Below are 16960 nucleotides of genomic sequence, written 5' to 3'. Positions count from 1 at the left end.
AATGTCAATGATGGTTGCTGACTCACATATTGACAGTCCTTCTATCCCAAAGATGAGCATTAAATCATATGTGTTCTACAGAAACATTTGGTAGCTGAACGTCTGAATAAAACTGGTGAAGTTACCAATATTCCCCTTTGAAGAACAGATACAGATCCCTATTCTTCTAGACTCACATATTATCTTTATCTATTTGCTTATGGATCACAAGGAAACCGATTACCCTCTATTTTTGTTGTCAATCTGCCTGACACACCAAGCTCCTGAAACAACTATGTAACTGCATAGTTGTTATCACTCCTACTTCTGTGGCTGCAACCTCTCCAAGGACGTCATGTCCAGGTTGCAGCATGCCACAAGTTTGGTGCTGTAGCTAGATCGCTCACACCTGCCGTGTATGGGTGGAGGTGGTGTCACTTTCCGGTAAGGTTCAGTAAAGGTCAACCGCGTGTCAGCTGTGTTTTCACGCCTCACTTACTCCTTCTGCTTCTGATAACACCACAGCTCCTGGCGGCGACATTCTGTTTAACACACATGCACACACATACACAAATCACATGCACACACATTTGAGTTATCCTCATGAAGTTCATTTTAGCAGAAACAAACTTTATTTTAAGTTTACACTTCCACTGCTACATTTTGTGTTCACTGCATAAGCTGTTTGCCAAACCCCACATCTCTAGGTTACTGTTATCTAAGCTTTATTCTCGAATCTCCTTGGTTTTGTAATGGACAGAAGAAGGTAATCTTGCCTAAAATAACAACTGTTGCTGACAGCTTACTTAGCTAATTAAGCAAATTGCCTGACTTCTTAAATTGTCTCACTTGTTAAAAAACATAAACAAGGCACATTCTTTGGTTCTTGTGTCGTGGAGGTAGTTTGCCCTTTTTTAAAGTTTAGCATTACAAGACAAAACAAGCTATTGCAGTATACCTACTTTGGGCAATATTGGCTGGAGTTGATGGAGTGAAAATGCCACCTTTCAAACTTTTCAAATGCTGAGTATCTCTCTGACACCGCTGCACACGGTGGTTAGTCATTTCCTAAGCTGTGCCTAGTCAGTGTGGCTAAGCTACAATTGCACAGCTATGGCAACATGGGCAGTAATAAATACACAGCACTCACATATACATGTATGCATGTCACTAAATTGATTATTACTCATATACTGACTTTGTGACATTAACACTTACAAGCTAACACCTTCTGCATCTTCTCACTCGCTCACTCACATAGACACACGTACACAAATGCATACAAACTGCCGAAACGTAACCCACACATTCACACTCAAGTTGCAAAATTGACACACAGGCTGTTGCTGTGTCTTTAGGGCCACCAACTTTCTACTAACACTGTCCAACCTTTGAGTCACACTTACACGCATACACACATTCAAAATGTCTACAGTAATTTGCATTCCTGAACAGACACTTGCGAGCTACAACAACAGTTAGAGACCAAATGACAGAGGCATTCAGACAGTGTAGGGACAGGTGGTGTGTCCAATGTTCATCACATTTTCAGACTCCGTACCAGGCGACTGTCTGAGTAGGCTCTCCTGAGGAAGGGGATGAGGTGTCGCTTGGGTGTGGAAGAGACAGAGGCAGAGATGGGTGTGGGTGGGGCATGCGAGTTAACAGAGAAAACATGTGTAAGTGCATGTAACTCTTCTCTGCAGTTTAACTGTCTGTCTGGGCCTGTCTGAAAGTATTGTGTGTGGGCGCTCATGAGAGTTTTATATATAAATATATGTGTGTGTGTCTGTGTGAGGGGACTCAAAGCAGCGTTAAAAGAGCTTTCCCCACAGACAGACCAGTGTTAAATATTTAAAGGCCAGACAGGCTATGGTATTACCACAGTAACGTGTCTGGCAGACCAAGAGCATGCCACCATCTCTCTCTCTCTCTCTCTCTCTCTCTCTCTCTCTCTCTCTCTCTCTCTCTCTCTCCCCCCCCCCCCCCCCTTCTCTCTGGGCACAGGAGAAATGATGCAAAAAGACAGATCCACAAACTGTTCAACTTTACACACACATAGACAGACAGTACCATTTACTCAAAAAAGGTCACACAGAAAATCTTTGTTCACGTTTACCTTTTACTCTGTTCTTTGTGTTTGTGTGTATATATTTCTTTGGTGCTGACAATTCTTTTCCATTTCAGATCAGAAGTGGTTTTCCTGTAATTGCTGCTGTTCAAATATTATGTAAATATTGTAGTATAGTATGCACTGTACTGTATACATAAAAAGATGCCAGGAAATAGGCATCCCATAGCTTTGCCATACCTGGCAAATATTCAGATATGGATATTTTAATATATTTATCTTGAAAGCAGTGAATATGTAAGACAGAAATATTTATAACCTGGTCAAAGTGCTACAGAGGATCATGTGTACAAGGACGATGAGGGAGCCAATTATGGGCAGTGGGCTGCAGTGCATGGGTCAGTTGAGGTGAAAATATTATCATTATGCTTAAAAAAGTCTACTGTATCTCTCTTGTAGGCTTAGACTACAGGAGGCTGACTGATGAGTCCTTGGATCCACTGGCCACTCTGCAACCCGTTTTGACCAGTCAGAATGTGTTGTCTATATCTAAACTTGCCAATCGCTTGCCTCTGCCTGGTGTTGAAGGGGCAACAGTGTCACCCAGTTCAGTCCACGCAGTTTGGCTGCAGAAGCTGTTTTGGAAGGGAGACCCCCAGCTGCTAAAAAGACCTCCACAGACTGACCAAGACTACCTCCATGCTTATGACACCTGTGCCAAATACTTTGACAGGCTGATGCCTGCTGATGCCGTCCACTTCCTGGATAGTATCACTTTCTCCCCGGATGCAGCCAAACACGTAAGCCTAAATCTTGGCAGGCAAACAACAGTGTTAGTGTAGAGTTTTTGTCCTGCTTTTAATATGGATTCTTATATACCAGGCAGAAAAGAGCAATTAGTTGTTTGACACATTACAGTTTGAAGGAGGCTGGGTTTTCTATTACCATCTCAGACAGGACCTGGTGGGAGTTTGGCACATAGACAGTTTGTAATTACAGCACAGAAGGTAGTTGGTTCCAGGCAGCCACCCAGACTGAATTCATATTCTGTAAAAGGAAGAATAGTGGGGATTTTCAATCAATACATCAAACTGTCATATTCCTCACTCCATACTCTTTATTGTCTGGCTGGTCGTCTCTCATGCCTCCGGCTCAATTTTTGGAATGTCAAAAGCCCCTTCCTAATTTTAAATATATTATTCTGTTCACATCCTTACTCTGTCGCCTCAAAGCAAATACCAGTCATGATTTATAAAAGAAATTATAAAATTGCACAAGAAATGTCAGCCACATAATTATAGCACTGAAAAATTGTCCTGCAGAGGACTTAAAGTGCCTCAGCTCACCTTATCAATAGTAGCCCACTGTTTTTTTTTTTTTCTCCCATACTGGCACCTCGCCACCTCACCTCTTCAGACCCTACCTTTTCTTTCTTTTTTTATTTTATGTGCCCTGTGTTTCCATGCAGCTCAGAGAGAGCTAATTGATCTCTCTCGACTTCAGAGCCAATTAAACTCCAATTCCCAGCAGGCTTCACGTTTTCCCACATTGCTTTTTAACATGCAGATTACCTCTCAGGAACAAACCGTCTGCTCCCTTCTTGCTATTTCTTTCTTTTTTTCTGTCCTTGTTGAGCCCTCAAAGGGAAAACCATGACCCTTCTTGCTGTTAAGAAAATATGTGACCTTTCACATACCCACTGCCCCCCACAATGAATTGATCCATCTCCCACAAGGCCAAGGGGTGAGATGGATGGCTGGGACTTATCTTAACCTCCTACTGGACGCAGTTTAAGAGGGAAACAGAGTGTTGGCATTTTTCCCGTCTCTGAAGTATTGATCTAGGATAGCCTCTTTAGTATAAGCATCCCAGTTTCCACAACCTCCAACCTCTTTTCAAACCTTGCCCACAGCTTTGATTGATGTTTGTTGTGAACATCTGTGTCTAGTGCTATAGTCCCCACTCATACGTACCTAAATATATGCTAGGAGACAAATGCATTACATACTTACCTTTTAAAGAAATTCTACAGGTTTGTCAGGAAACTCAATTTAAGTGATCCTCCTGTCCTGACAGAGAAAAGCGCTGTCAGTCTGAGTAAAGCTGTTTTAAAATGCAGTACATGTGTCTATAAGTATGTGGCTGAGGTAGGTGGAAATGCAAAGTTGGGTGGTTTTTAAGCATTCTAAATTTGATCAATGTGTTGTGGGAACTTGTCCGCTTCCATGCAAGAGAGTAAAATCTTCTCCAGCCTTCTAAGGCTCCCCCCAAGAATGATTATCCTGCTCTCACTGAATATGATCAATTAGACCAGGCTGGCAGCTACTGTATGATCTTCCTCACACACACATGCCACCCAAGCACTTGATGGTGTTTTGGTGTAGATATATATTGGACTATCCAGCCTCTCCTCAATATGTGTTTAGTTTCACCTCTGCCCCTCCTTAATTTTCTCCTTCTTTTCTGTTCCACCTCCTTTCTGTCTTGTTTTTCTATCCTATTCCCCTCTCCAGCTGAGCATCCAGGCGAGGTTGGAGTTGATAAAGCGAGCAACTAAAGCCCTGCGCCAGCTGGGTGAGAAGAGCAGAAAGAAAGGGAGCGATGGTGGGGGGGAGCAGGAAGGGAAAGACCCAGCAGGGATGACGTTCGAAGAGGCTCTGGCACACCTGCAGCAATCACAGGCCCACCTGGACACTCTGAACCATGCCTTCATCATGTCACTCAAAAACAGCCAGCAGGTAAACCCCATCTGCCTGACACATTATTCATTTTGTTTTTCATAAGTTAGAAGGTCGCTTTCTGGATATAAAGGTAAATGATCAGTTTAAAACATTTGCAAGGCAATTTTCCCTCTACACTGAAAAGTTTGGAAACACTAAGACACACAAAATGTAAAAAAGCGGTTACTCTTAAACTGATCATCCGCATCCTCCCAGGTGTTAACACATGTTAAAATAAGTTAATGTCCAGTAAACCAATAATACTGTATATTTGGCTTTTCCTCCATAGGGGGAGAGACCCGCAATTTCCAGTGTAAATTAGAACAAAAATGGCCAAACAAAAACATATTTCCTTAGAAACTAGTCAGTCTATACTTAGAAATGGAGATTATTCTATATAAACAACATATAGTCAAGAAATTAAAGATTTATTTAAGATATGAATGCAGACACATCCTGCAACTAGATCCAATCAGGACAGATGATGCAGTGGAAGCCCCAAGTGCATCTGCCAAAGAAGCCAAGTACTTTTCCTTAAGTCCCTAAGAGTGTCCTTAAATTACAGACACCTTACTGCTCCTGAATTGGCTGCATTGTTGAGTAAAATCTAGACAAGATGCCTGCCTGACACCATTAGTGAAACATGGACGTGGAACTGAGATGATCTGGGGAAGTATTTACAATGGGAGATTGGGTGGTCTGCATCATTTGCAAGGCATCTCAATCAGCTTGGGTGCCACTGCATATTGAAAAGGCATTTCCTCTTGGCAACAGCTAAGTGGGGACAGGTTCTATTTATTTATTTAGAAAGTATGTTCAACATATGCTCAAAACTTTGTTTTGTGATCGATTTAGAACTATATTAATAAATACAACCACTAAAGATAATGAAACTACATAAGCTTTTACACTAGGTCTTTTCAAAGTTTTTCTTTCCAATGTAGGTAAATTTAAATGTTATGTTAGAAACTTTAGTTAAAGCTATTTAAATATGTTATGATATTGTAACAAAAAATAATGTGTCAGTAATAAAGCACTAGGGATGCATGGTAAATATTTGTGTCGCTAACAGGTAAATTGATCAAAAAATCTGCCAAATCATCTGATCTACTGGCACAAACGCTGACACACACACTAGCCATCACAGCTATATGCTTAAACTGAACTCTTGCTTGATTCCACTTGACACTTGATTCCTTTGCTTGTTCATGGGGTCACCTTTAGTTGGAAATAGTGATTGTCTCTGTATGTAGCTTTTTTGGGCTTATGTATGTGTTCGCGTGTGCAGCATATTTTTGTGGTGGTTCTGCTCGACTAAGCGCTTCACAGCCTCACTGGGCCCAGTCAAGGGTATATTAATGTAAATGTATGGGCCGCTGTTTCAAATGAGCCCTGCCGTATGGTCGTGTATACAGTATGTAGACCATGCTGTATCTCATTAAACAAAGTCACACTGACTTACTCCACTGTCACCTCCCAATGGCTGGGCCTGTGTGTGTGTGTGTGTGTGTGTGTGTATGTGTGTGCCTGTGTACACAAAAATAAATGTAAGGGTAGAGAGAGGGGACGTTATGATTTGGTCAGCCAAGTGTTGCTATGCAACACAGGTTGGGGCTTTCTTGAGCCCCAACCTGTGTAAGTCAGTAATATTTAGCCCCTTTTCTATCTATAGTTGTAGGCTCAAACACTCCATAATAGACATGATGATACAAGCATTACAAAGCAGAGATCTAGGCTAAAATCATAAAATCATAGCTCGCTCTCTCTCTCTCTCACATGCACATAAACACATACTCCCATGACCTCTACAGTGTAACTTCCCTTCTATTGGTGCAGGAAGCGATTGTATCTTTGGAGATAGATAAAAAGGATATAAGAACCAAGAAAGGGCAGATAGGTTGAGAAAAATAGATAGAAGAACCCTGTAGGCTCTGTTTGGCTATATTTTGGTCATTTATCAAGTGTACGTGACTGGCTACTCAGAATAATAGTCGACTGCCAAGGAATCTACCACAATTGCCTTCATCTGCCACAAAAACATCAAAATACACCCTGCAGGTATTGTGTATGTTACAATACCTGCAGTCAATACCTACAAAAAACTGTGGCATGAATATCAGTCCACAGTGCCCAGGATAATTTGGGTTATTACCTTTTAACACACATGCCCATCTATGCCATCCATTCAAAAATAGGGGTACACAAAGATAGATTTTGCCTTCCTCACTGGCCTGTGGATATGAATACAATAAATCATTAGATTATTATAAATAATGAATATCATATTAATATTATTTGGTATGAATATCAAAACCCTGTTTATAAATATTAAAAACAGGAGAAGTGACAAATGGCACTCTTGTTATGTCCTTTGTCTCCAGCTCTTAAGAGACTCCTTTTCTAGTATTCACAATCACATCCTTAACTTCTCACTCTCAGATCACAACTTGCTGCTGTTTTAAAGTCAGGTATTTATTTTGATTTTATGATTTTTTTTTTTTCCATATCCACTTTTGAGCTCAAAGGGGAGAGTGGTGTCTATTGAAGAGTAAAATCAGTTTAACATAGTAAAAAAACACAACCAAAATTAAAACAATTTTTTATAATGTATCTGTATGCAAGATTTTAAGATGGTAAATATTATTTATGATCATAACAGATGTTACCAGTCAAATTGCTTTACTCCCTCAATATTTACACCCGTTTAAGCACCCATAAAAGTAGGTCCACACACATAAATAGCATTTCCTGTTTGAGCTGCTCATCCTTTTTTATTGGGAGAGAGAAAAATAAGCAAAGGGGAGCAGGACAGTAAAGAAAGGTGAACGGGTTCAGACAAGTCCTGCTCGCTGGGTTAATACCTGCTGAAAACCAAGCTCGAAATTTGGACTTCCTTCACCACATTATACTTCCTTCACTCACCTTTGAAGTTCTCAAAAATATGCAATATCTATATATATCTTTACATTTCTTTATTCCACGTATTACTTTTTCTTCTGCCATCTTATTTTTGTGCATCTCTAGTTGTCCTTTGTAAAAGTTGAGAATTTTTTATGAACTCTGTCAACCTATATATTGTGATTAGTCTTCAACTTTGTGCCTTTTTTTATCTCTCTCTTCTTTTTCTTTTGTAATATTTCCCCTGTCAGGTCAAATATTGTATGTCTGCACCACTACACACCATCACTCATGTTTTGTTCCTCTGTTCCAGGAACAGCTCCAGGGTTACAGTCAACTTTATGATTTGTCCCGATCTGAGAGGTCAAAAGTACATGAGCTGGCAGTCACCATGGCAACTGATGGGCAGCCTCTGGAGCGCATAGGAGAGCTTTTGCGTGTGGCTGTTAGACCGCTGGATCTGTCAGTCAAAACGGTGCTTCGTGATGCAGTGGAGAGAGTAGTGGCAGCACTCAGGTATTAATTACATGCCTCTTTCTGTTTTCTTTTTCTTTTTACATACGTGACAGAAAACACCTAAATAATTATTTGACATCCCCTAGGCTACACTGAACATGCATGCTGTTCAGGCACATTAAAAACAGGGGAGGGGGTATTACTGAGCCCTGAAACCTAAAAACAGGGATATTGTAGAAGCAGATTAGTAAGCAGAAGTAGGGACACAAAAGGGTGGCCTTTCATAGCATAAATATTAATAGCACAAAGCACAAATATGAACTGAAATACAAAAGAATCACTATTCAAAGCTCCAGCCCCTCAACAAGCTGCCACCTCCTCTCCCTCTCCACTCAGCTGAATGGCATTTTACCTTCCTAACCCACTGCAACCTATCACATGCTCAGGTGAGACTAGGGTGAGCTAAGATTAATATCTCACTTACTACTGACATCAACATGTGGCTAAGGATGTGCATACAGTACATGACTCTAAGTAAACCATATTTAACAGAATATCTATTTTTACCTACCTTTCTTAACTTATCAGTGTTTCGCTGCTAGGGAGACCTAATGATGCAACCATGGCTCGACTCTCCTTGACTGAGCAGCTAATTCACGCCATTATGACAGTAGAATGACAATAGAAAACATCACACACTTAAAACATGGTAGACTCCTTTCAACAGCCCTTGACTGTGGGAACCAACAATAAAGCAAGCAACCAGTACATGCTTATTTTTACCAAAACAGAAAAAATAGACTGCAAAATATAAAGGAAAACATTGTTTATGTTGGGGAACAGAGCCTAGTGACAAGGGAAAAGAGTGACCTTTTCACAGTGCTCAATGACGAGCTTCACTCTACACTTATTCATTATTATGGCAAATACAGTTTTTTGCTTTTTCACTGTGAGTTAGATGAGAAAATTGGTATCACTTATAAGCTGTTTCAAGAAATGAACAACTGTTAAGCTCATAAACTATCACTTAAACGTCCTGGTTTACAAAACATTTGTGAACAAAAACAAATTTAATATGCTTTAATTAGAAAATTCTATTTACAAAAACTAGTAAAAAAAAATTTTATCCTACTTTAGCATAACTTAATAACATACACGACTAATTGTCTTGTATACAGTTGCCTAAATAGAAGCCAGCAAATCATTTAGGGCCACTGCAGTTAAATTTTATCTACTAATCTACCAATTGTTTAACCTTTACTGAGCTGAAATCACATCTCCCCTTTTTTTTTCTTTAGGATTACAACCCTTTTAATTCAATACAACTGTCTCAACACCTAGTGTTTATTTTTGTGGGTAGACCAGTTGTTTTCACTACCGTTATAAATCATTTATGATGTTGCACACTGGTAGGCTCCTGTAGGCCCCAAGGAGTTCTGGAATGAGTTAATATTAGCACAGCATTGAGAAAATAACACCACTGTAGGCTTGTGTGCTGTGTGTTCTCAAATACACTAACCATTAGTTGTCAGATCAGTACATGTAACTGCTTATTTATTTACCTCTATTAATCTTTTTTTTTACACATGATGTTGTGCCCTTGTCAAACAACATCATTTGCATGCACCTTTTTTGTGCATAATCGGTCAGATTTTTTATGTGCTGTAGGTTTATAATGCAGATCTATTTTAAAAACAAGTGGGATACACAAGTGCAAAAAAACGAGAATGATGTTTATTCTAAAATACTGAAGGCTAGCTGAACCCACCACCTACCGTACTACCGGATCTCTGTTGGTTACTATCTGAAAATATACTGTGTATAAGTACACTTCGGGCTTAGCGTGATAGGGGGGAAAACACTGTCAAAACAAATGCCTCAAGTGTTGAATGCACAGTTTTGGCCCGTGGGAGTTGGGCTCGCAGAATTTTGTTGTTGTCTTTCTACTCCCTGCATTTAAAAAAAGGTAGATGATTCACCTCGACATTTGTGCCGAGCTGCTGGATCATAGAATATATTTCAGCACTGTATGGCTTAACACTGAAAACCACATATTTATTATTGAGCAACAGTTAACAAAACAGAGTATCAAGTTGTATTTACACACACATGTTTTTAATGTATGTCCTAAGAAACGTGTGTGCTAACCCTGCCTGACCAATGAGTACAGCTTTTCTGACAGGGCCAGGTACCATCAGGCCAGCTGATAAATGAGTGCCAAACACCTTGATTATATTCCTGCCTCATTTCCTGCTTCTTTATGGATGCTCAATGGCGCATAGTGCAGATAGATGGCACCTGCTTTTACAGGCACGTGCACACAGAACAGAAAATGGTTGTGCACGTGCAAAGACATTTGCATCTGTGTAGTTAAGCAGACATGTGGCCACTATCCCTGATGAACACACAAACACACTCTATTTTACCCTTTCTCTGATTCATTATCTTCTTATAATTAATGCAGCCTGATACAGCTGTTCCCTACCAGATCTCACTCAGCTCCCACATAAACACACATTTGTGTCTCACATTCAAGAAGTTGTTCTTGCCTATGAATATCCCTTTTTGCATTTCCACATGACTGTGTATAAGAGTTTGCATGTATTGTTGGAGGGCTTTCTTGAAGCATTGTGTTTGGCAGGTATGAATGAGGCGGTCTTGTTTTTGGCTCTCTCAGAGCTTTCACTCCAGTACAGCGGGCATATCTGAGCCTCAAACTAATGGCCGTCTTTTGTATCTGTCATAAGCGCTCTGTGTTTGTGTGCCTTTGAAGAGAAAATGGAAGTGGTAAATGCAATAAAGAAAATGCTGCGTTGTCTTTCTACCTTTTGCTAGATCATTTGTATGATGTGGGCATGTACTGTATGCTGTACAACCAGTATGCAACTGGACGTTTGTTTGTGTGTTCGTGTATGCACACAAGCCCAACAGCAAAGTGGAGTTGAGTCAGGGGAAATTACCCTTTCCTTTCTCTTCTGTCTTTGTGAAAAATGGCCCCCTTTTGCAACATGTAGTACACACGCTGCAGCAGAACTCACAGCCATACTGGGATCTACCACAATGACACTGCAGAAAGATCACACATTACCTTTTTTTAAGTGCACCTGTTATTATGTGCCATTAAACTAAAATCATTTGAACGTTATTTAAAAAGCCAAACCTCTTTTATTGATGATAGATGATTCCGTTATTATATATACTCTGTCTAATTTTATCAACATGCTCACAGAGCTAGTGAGCTTTTAATATTGGATATGGGTTTAACTGTTTTGCTGTTGCTTCACATCAAGGACTTTAAATAATTTGACAATGGTTAATTTTTACAAAGCTGCGTTTGCTTCAAACATTTAATCGCTACCAGACACATTTTTAACTAACACTCTTCCTGAGAAGGAAGCCTTTGATTCTTTTTTTTTTTTCTTCATTTGTTGTCCCTTGACATTGTGGTAATTTGAAATCTTATCCTAATTAGGACATAATGCAAGATGATAGTAGTGATGTGATTTGTTTTTCAGTGGAGACCCAGATGCCCTCACAAATTACCCAGAGCCCCTTAGGGTCCTGGAGGCCATGGTGACTGCTGTACACAACAACGTCCAGACTGGGTAAGTTATCATTATCTACATGTAACCCTAAAACCCATTAACTTTTTTCTTAGAAACTTTGGCTTGGTGAACTGTATTAATGCTAATTTAATTGTCCTTGTAGAGCAGATTATTCAGTGCCAAGCACATGTACTGCGCATAATCCAACTGACTGTTAGTTTTTGAGGCATACATAAATCACAGACACTTCAAAGATGTTTCTCTGCCTCTGTCACCCTTATTCTCGGTACACCCTGCTGCTTTTCAGCTGTGTTCAGGGCCTGAAATTAACACCTGCTGAGTGTCAAATGCCAGTAAAATGTCTGGTTGGTAGCTGAATCAGAAGGAGGCAACTTCTAACATGTTTGTTTACTGCTTTTTAGAATCATCGGTAAAACAAAAGATCTTTGAGAAATGGGCTTTTCTTCCATTGCTAAATACAGTGATGTCATTTGAGCCCTTTTTTATTTGTTCTCTTAATTGGAATTAGCTGGAATTATCAACTATTTGACGTTATTTGGGATTAATGTCATGATTCATTTTTATTCATTCAGTTTAAAAAATATCAGAAAATAGTGAAAACTGTCTTATTTCCTTAATGTTTGGTCAACCCAGCAGTCTGAATTATTGAACTCAATATCACAGAAGATAAAGAAAAGCAGCAGATTTGAAAAGCTTTTGGCTGCATATTTGTGTCAATATTTTTTTTACTCAAAAAAATAGCATTTTTTAGTCTATCTTAACTTTGTATGGTAGTAATAAAATTGATTTGGGACACATTAATGCAAATTTGAAACCTTGCAAAAGATGAGGCAATGTGCCTCTATTTATCTGTGCCTCACTCCAACTGTCTGACTGCTACCTTCCTTAGTGACAGAGCAGTGACTTCAGATGACCTTCTGGCATGGCTGCGTCCATTCTGCGGTGACGCTTCGTTCCCTGTGCGGCCTCGCATTGATGTGCTGCAGATCCTGGAGAGCAACTTCAGCCTCAGAGACAACGATGTCCGTCTTCTGCTGCTCTACAGAACTCAGGCTGTTCTGAAAGACAGGGAGGTAAATTGCACAGATGCTTTCACACATATGCGAAGCTATGACTCATCCCCTCATTAACAGGGTGCAACTTTGAGAGACATTAAGTACACATTACTTGAGAAACAACTTTAATCCCAAACACACTGAAAACAGAACAATGGTACTTGATCTAAAAGAGGCTTTTTTTCTTTCCTCCAAGGTCATAACATTAAGTGCTGGGCCATACATTTTGAAACAGTACTAGAAATTGATGAGAAGGGAGAGAAAATAAGTATAAGGAGAACAGAGTAGAAATGGGCTAGTAAGGACACTACTACTCTCCTTTCGGCTTATCCCGTGAGTTCAGGGTCGCCACAGCGGATCATTGTCCGCATGTTGATTTGGCACAGTTTTTACGCCGGATGCCCTTCCTGACGCAACCATCCCCAATTTCTACCGGGCTTGGACCGGCACTGCATCGCTGGGGAGGGGGAATGAGCTGTTAGGGGTTCAGTGTCTTGCCCAGGGACACTTCGACATATAGCCAGGGCCGGGGATCGAACCACTCACCCTGTAGTCCGTAAGCAACTGCCTTTACCAACTGAGCTATAACCGCCCCGGCTAGTAAGGACACTAAAAGGATGAATAAATGACTCATTTATGCCATTAAAAGAAGTGAATGTTGACATTCTCACTACGTAACATTATGGAATTTGTGCCATAAAAGAGATTGGTATTGCTGAAAGGATTCATAAGATATTGTTAATGTGCATTTCTAGCTACTGCTCAATCAAGAGCTGAACACGTCATTGTTTATTTCACCCATAAATTAACAGATGTGCTTTGAATTAAAAACTACATCAGTCTTTATGAAGGACATTATTAATTTTTTTTTTCAGAATAGGATTGACTGATGCCTTTTCATGATTATAACAAGCATTTCTAAAGATATTTCATTTGTCACAGTAGCTAAAGACCTGAATGTGCATTTACTTCATAGTACCAGTAAAAGGTAAACAAACGTGATCTTGGAAAAAAGATTTAAAACGTGTTTTTAGAGGTGATTTGGTAAAACACGATGTTGTGGAATTAGAGAGTTCTAAAGGAGGTTATACACAGCTTTAAGGCAATGAAGATCCTCCTCTTCAGTTATTGCTCAGTTACCTAAATGCTTGTAAACATTCTAAAATCCTTGTTATATGTGTAAAAGAATATGCATGGTATATGAGTTCAAGCTTGTTAGATATTTGCACGCATGTGGCCTTGTCCCTGCATACAGTAACCTACCATTGAGTGGCTAATCATTAAATTTCCTGACTGACTAATTAATGGCCTGAGCTAGTTGATTAATGTGCAAATATATGCACACAGCCATGGGCCATTGTCAGCACAGGTAGACAGGTGTGTGGGCCTGGACACTAACTAATTGGCTGTGCTCGCAACATTTGGCAGGCTATGACGAAACACACACACACACGCACACACACAAGCACCCACGTGCACTCTTAAGAGAGTGCACATCTTAGGGATCAGTTAATTAGTCTTGCAAAAGAAGTCTTGCTGTAACCGAGCGAGACTCATTTTAAATGAAGTGCCACTTTCTCTTGTCTCTCCCTAAGGCAACCAAAAGGCCTTTAGATGTGTGAGAGTGATTTTTGGAGCCAAAAGTCTCATTTAAGTTTGATTAGTCAAAATGTTTGTTAGCTGGAAAGATTCTTTCTATGCACATCTGCATTGACACACAAATCCTAAACTGTGCACAACACATTCGTTTACAGTGAATAGTTTTTATTACATTTTGCCTTCTAATTGGAGCAACACTTTACAACAACATTGTTTCCACTGCCTAATGCCTGGCTGAAAGCAGTGGCAGAGTAATCATGTTGGCTCGGCTGGTACAACCCGTAAGCAGAACTGGCACTGATGGCGGCATGTTGGTGCCCCAAGGCCATGCCTGAGACGTAGTAGTGCCCCTGTCTGACCTGATCACCTCAACTTACAGCCAGAAAGTGAAGAAGAGGGAAAAGAGTTTGTATTGTTTCCCCCATTGTCCCACTAGACCCTTAACTAATCAGCACAACTCCCTTCTAAGTTTGTCTCACAGGCTACCCAAGAAACACACACACACACACACACACACACACACACACACACACACACACACACACACACACACACACACACACACACACACACAGCACTCATTTTCCCCTTCCCATGCAGTACACATATATTTATGCACACACACACAAACAGGCAGCCTGCCTGCTGTGATTACCATGACAACCATGCTGTCAAGCCACAGTTTGGGAGTGAAACTGACACAGTACTACATTTAACTTGGAGTTTTGAATTATTTCTTTACTGCCACTGTGTGTTTGCAGTTCTGACAAAAGCGTCTGATTAGCACTTTGGTCCATCATCAGAAGCAGCTATAAAATAGCTATAATCACAAACGCACACACACCTCCAGCTATTCACATGTTTCAGTGCATTAAGATGCATATGTGGACAGATATGTACAGAAGTTTTATAAATATCATGTACTGTGTGTCTTAAATCAGAAAAGAGATCTGATTATAATTTTAACTGAATAACAAAAAAAACCCAATTGTTTTTTATCTTCGTTCCCACCCCTCTTTTCTCTGCCTATGATTTGCAGTGTGTACTGTAAACCTTCACCTCTCTTTATTTTGCTCTGTGGCTGTGTCCATTTGTTTTTATTTTCTTGAAATTAAGGGAAAGAAGACAAATATTTGTTTAGGAAGCATAGTTGTATATGGAATATATAGTAATTCCTTGAGAGTTCTAATTAATAAAACTACAGGTTTTTACTTCATTTAATAATAATTTAACGTGAAAATTGCTTTCATTTATCCTCATAAAACATACTATGATCAGTGTAATTAATGGCCAGTGATAGATTACAGACTTTCTGCAAGACTTTCATTTCATTTTTTTCTCCTCTCATGTCGAGGCAGAATACTCGTGCAGAAATATGACTATGACTCCAAAATACAACAAGAGGAATAAAAAGCATGTAATTGGTTAAGAGTTTTGAAAAAATTGACTGAATTTTAACCAAGGGTTTGGGGGAAGAATAGTTGATGTCAGGCTGGTGCCAGTTTGCTGCCCTGCTGAACTGACCTAAATATAACTGCTGACCTTCAAGCATCAAGAAAATTATGATATTCTGTTACAAGCCTAAACAATTTGCTGCTGACCAAAGCGGATACTGTATGACTTACCATACAATCCTGGATAATGATTTGGGTTTTATATTATTTAAAATACATGCCAATAAGCTAACCATCCTGGTCCCACTAGTTACAACTTATTTTAATACGGAGGTTTTGATTTTCTCAAATAACATTCACCAAAAAGGCAAATAAATACATTTCTCAAATGATTCATTCAAGTTGAAGTGAATTAGCTTATAGGCTGCAAAAGGATGATGCAATACATTTGTTAGCTGGTAGCATTTCTAGGCCCATATTTGTCAAGCTTCTAAAATAAAAGCTTTGCCCTTAAGCAAAAGATAAATGGGAAAACTTAATGTTTACTCATACCCCTAAACGTATGAATAAAGACTTTATATCAGACTTTTTTTGACTTCAATATGCTGGTAAATATAAGATGGCTTTCAGTTTAAATTAGGAATTGAGTACTTTTACAATTAAACTATGCTGTTACACCACTTTTTCGTTTTTTTGTAGAGTGTATCAGGGCTGCCAACAAACAATAAGTATAAATTAGCTATTGATTTGAATTTTACAATCAGTTTCAGGATCTTGTGTGTACCTGTCAGTGTTGTACTTTGAAAACATTCTTCTGTTGGTAGATGTCAAAGGGGATTTTTTTGTTTCTATTGCAGCCACTTTACAATTTACAATCCCTTCCCACCCACCCCCTCTGTTCTAACTACATTTGAATTCAGGGTACAGTACCATTTCTTTTACAGCTAATTTAACTCAGAGGTTACTCGCTCCCCAACTAACAACCCAGTTATTTGTTGTGTGTTTAAAACTGATTGGTGTATTCCTATGGATCTGATTCACTTATTGTGTAATCTTTGCCTCAGTGCCTTGTGAGGACGCCTCTTTGACAGCACTTGAAATATCCTCATATCCTCGCAGTCTATTAGGGTCTGAAAAATCTTGTTGTTGTCTCTTCATATTGACTGTCCAAGCTTCCTCCTCCTCCTCATACCTGCCCGCATGCCTGTCTGCATGTTTCTGT

The 16960-nt window shown here is 39.6% G+C and overlaps 1 protein-coding gene across 1 annotated transcript in view; it reads left to right on the top strand.

The window, feature by feature from the left end:
• Nucleotides 1-16960, top strand: part of nbas (NBAS subunit of NRZ tethering complex) — a 138808-nt gene that overhangs the window by 85643 nt on the left and 36205 nt on the right. Inside the window, exons 45-49 of the mRNA XM_067481454.1 lie at nucleotides 2510-2850; nucleotides 4564-4788; nucleotides 7982-8184; nucleotides 11640-11729; nucleotides 12580-12763. Coding sequence (XP_067337555.1) covers nucleotides 2510-2850; nucleotides 4564-4788; nucleotides 7982-8184; nucleotides 11640-11729; nucleotides 12580-12763 — 1043 coding nt within the window. The remainder of the gene's footprint in view (nucleotides 1-2509; nucleotides 2851-4563; nucleotides 4789-7981; nucleotides 8185-11639; nucleotides 11730-12579; nucleotides 12764-16960) is intronic.

Source organism: Channa argus, chromosome 17 (assembly GCF_033026475.1).
Source record: "Channa argus isolate prfri chromosome 17, Channa argus male v1.0, whole genome shotgun sequence".
NCBI lineage: Eukaryota > Metazoa > Chordata > Actinopteri > Anabantiformes > Channidae > Channa > Channa argus.
Note: the sequence above shows the minus strand (reverse complement) of the source record. Positions and strands in the feature narration are given on the sequence as shown.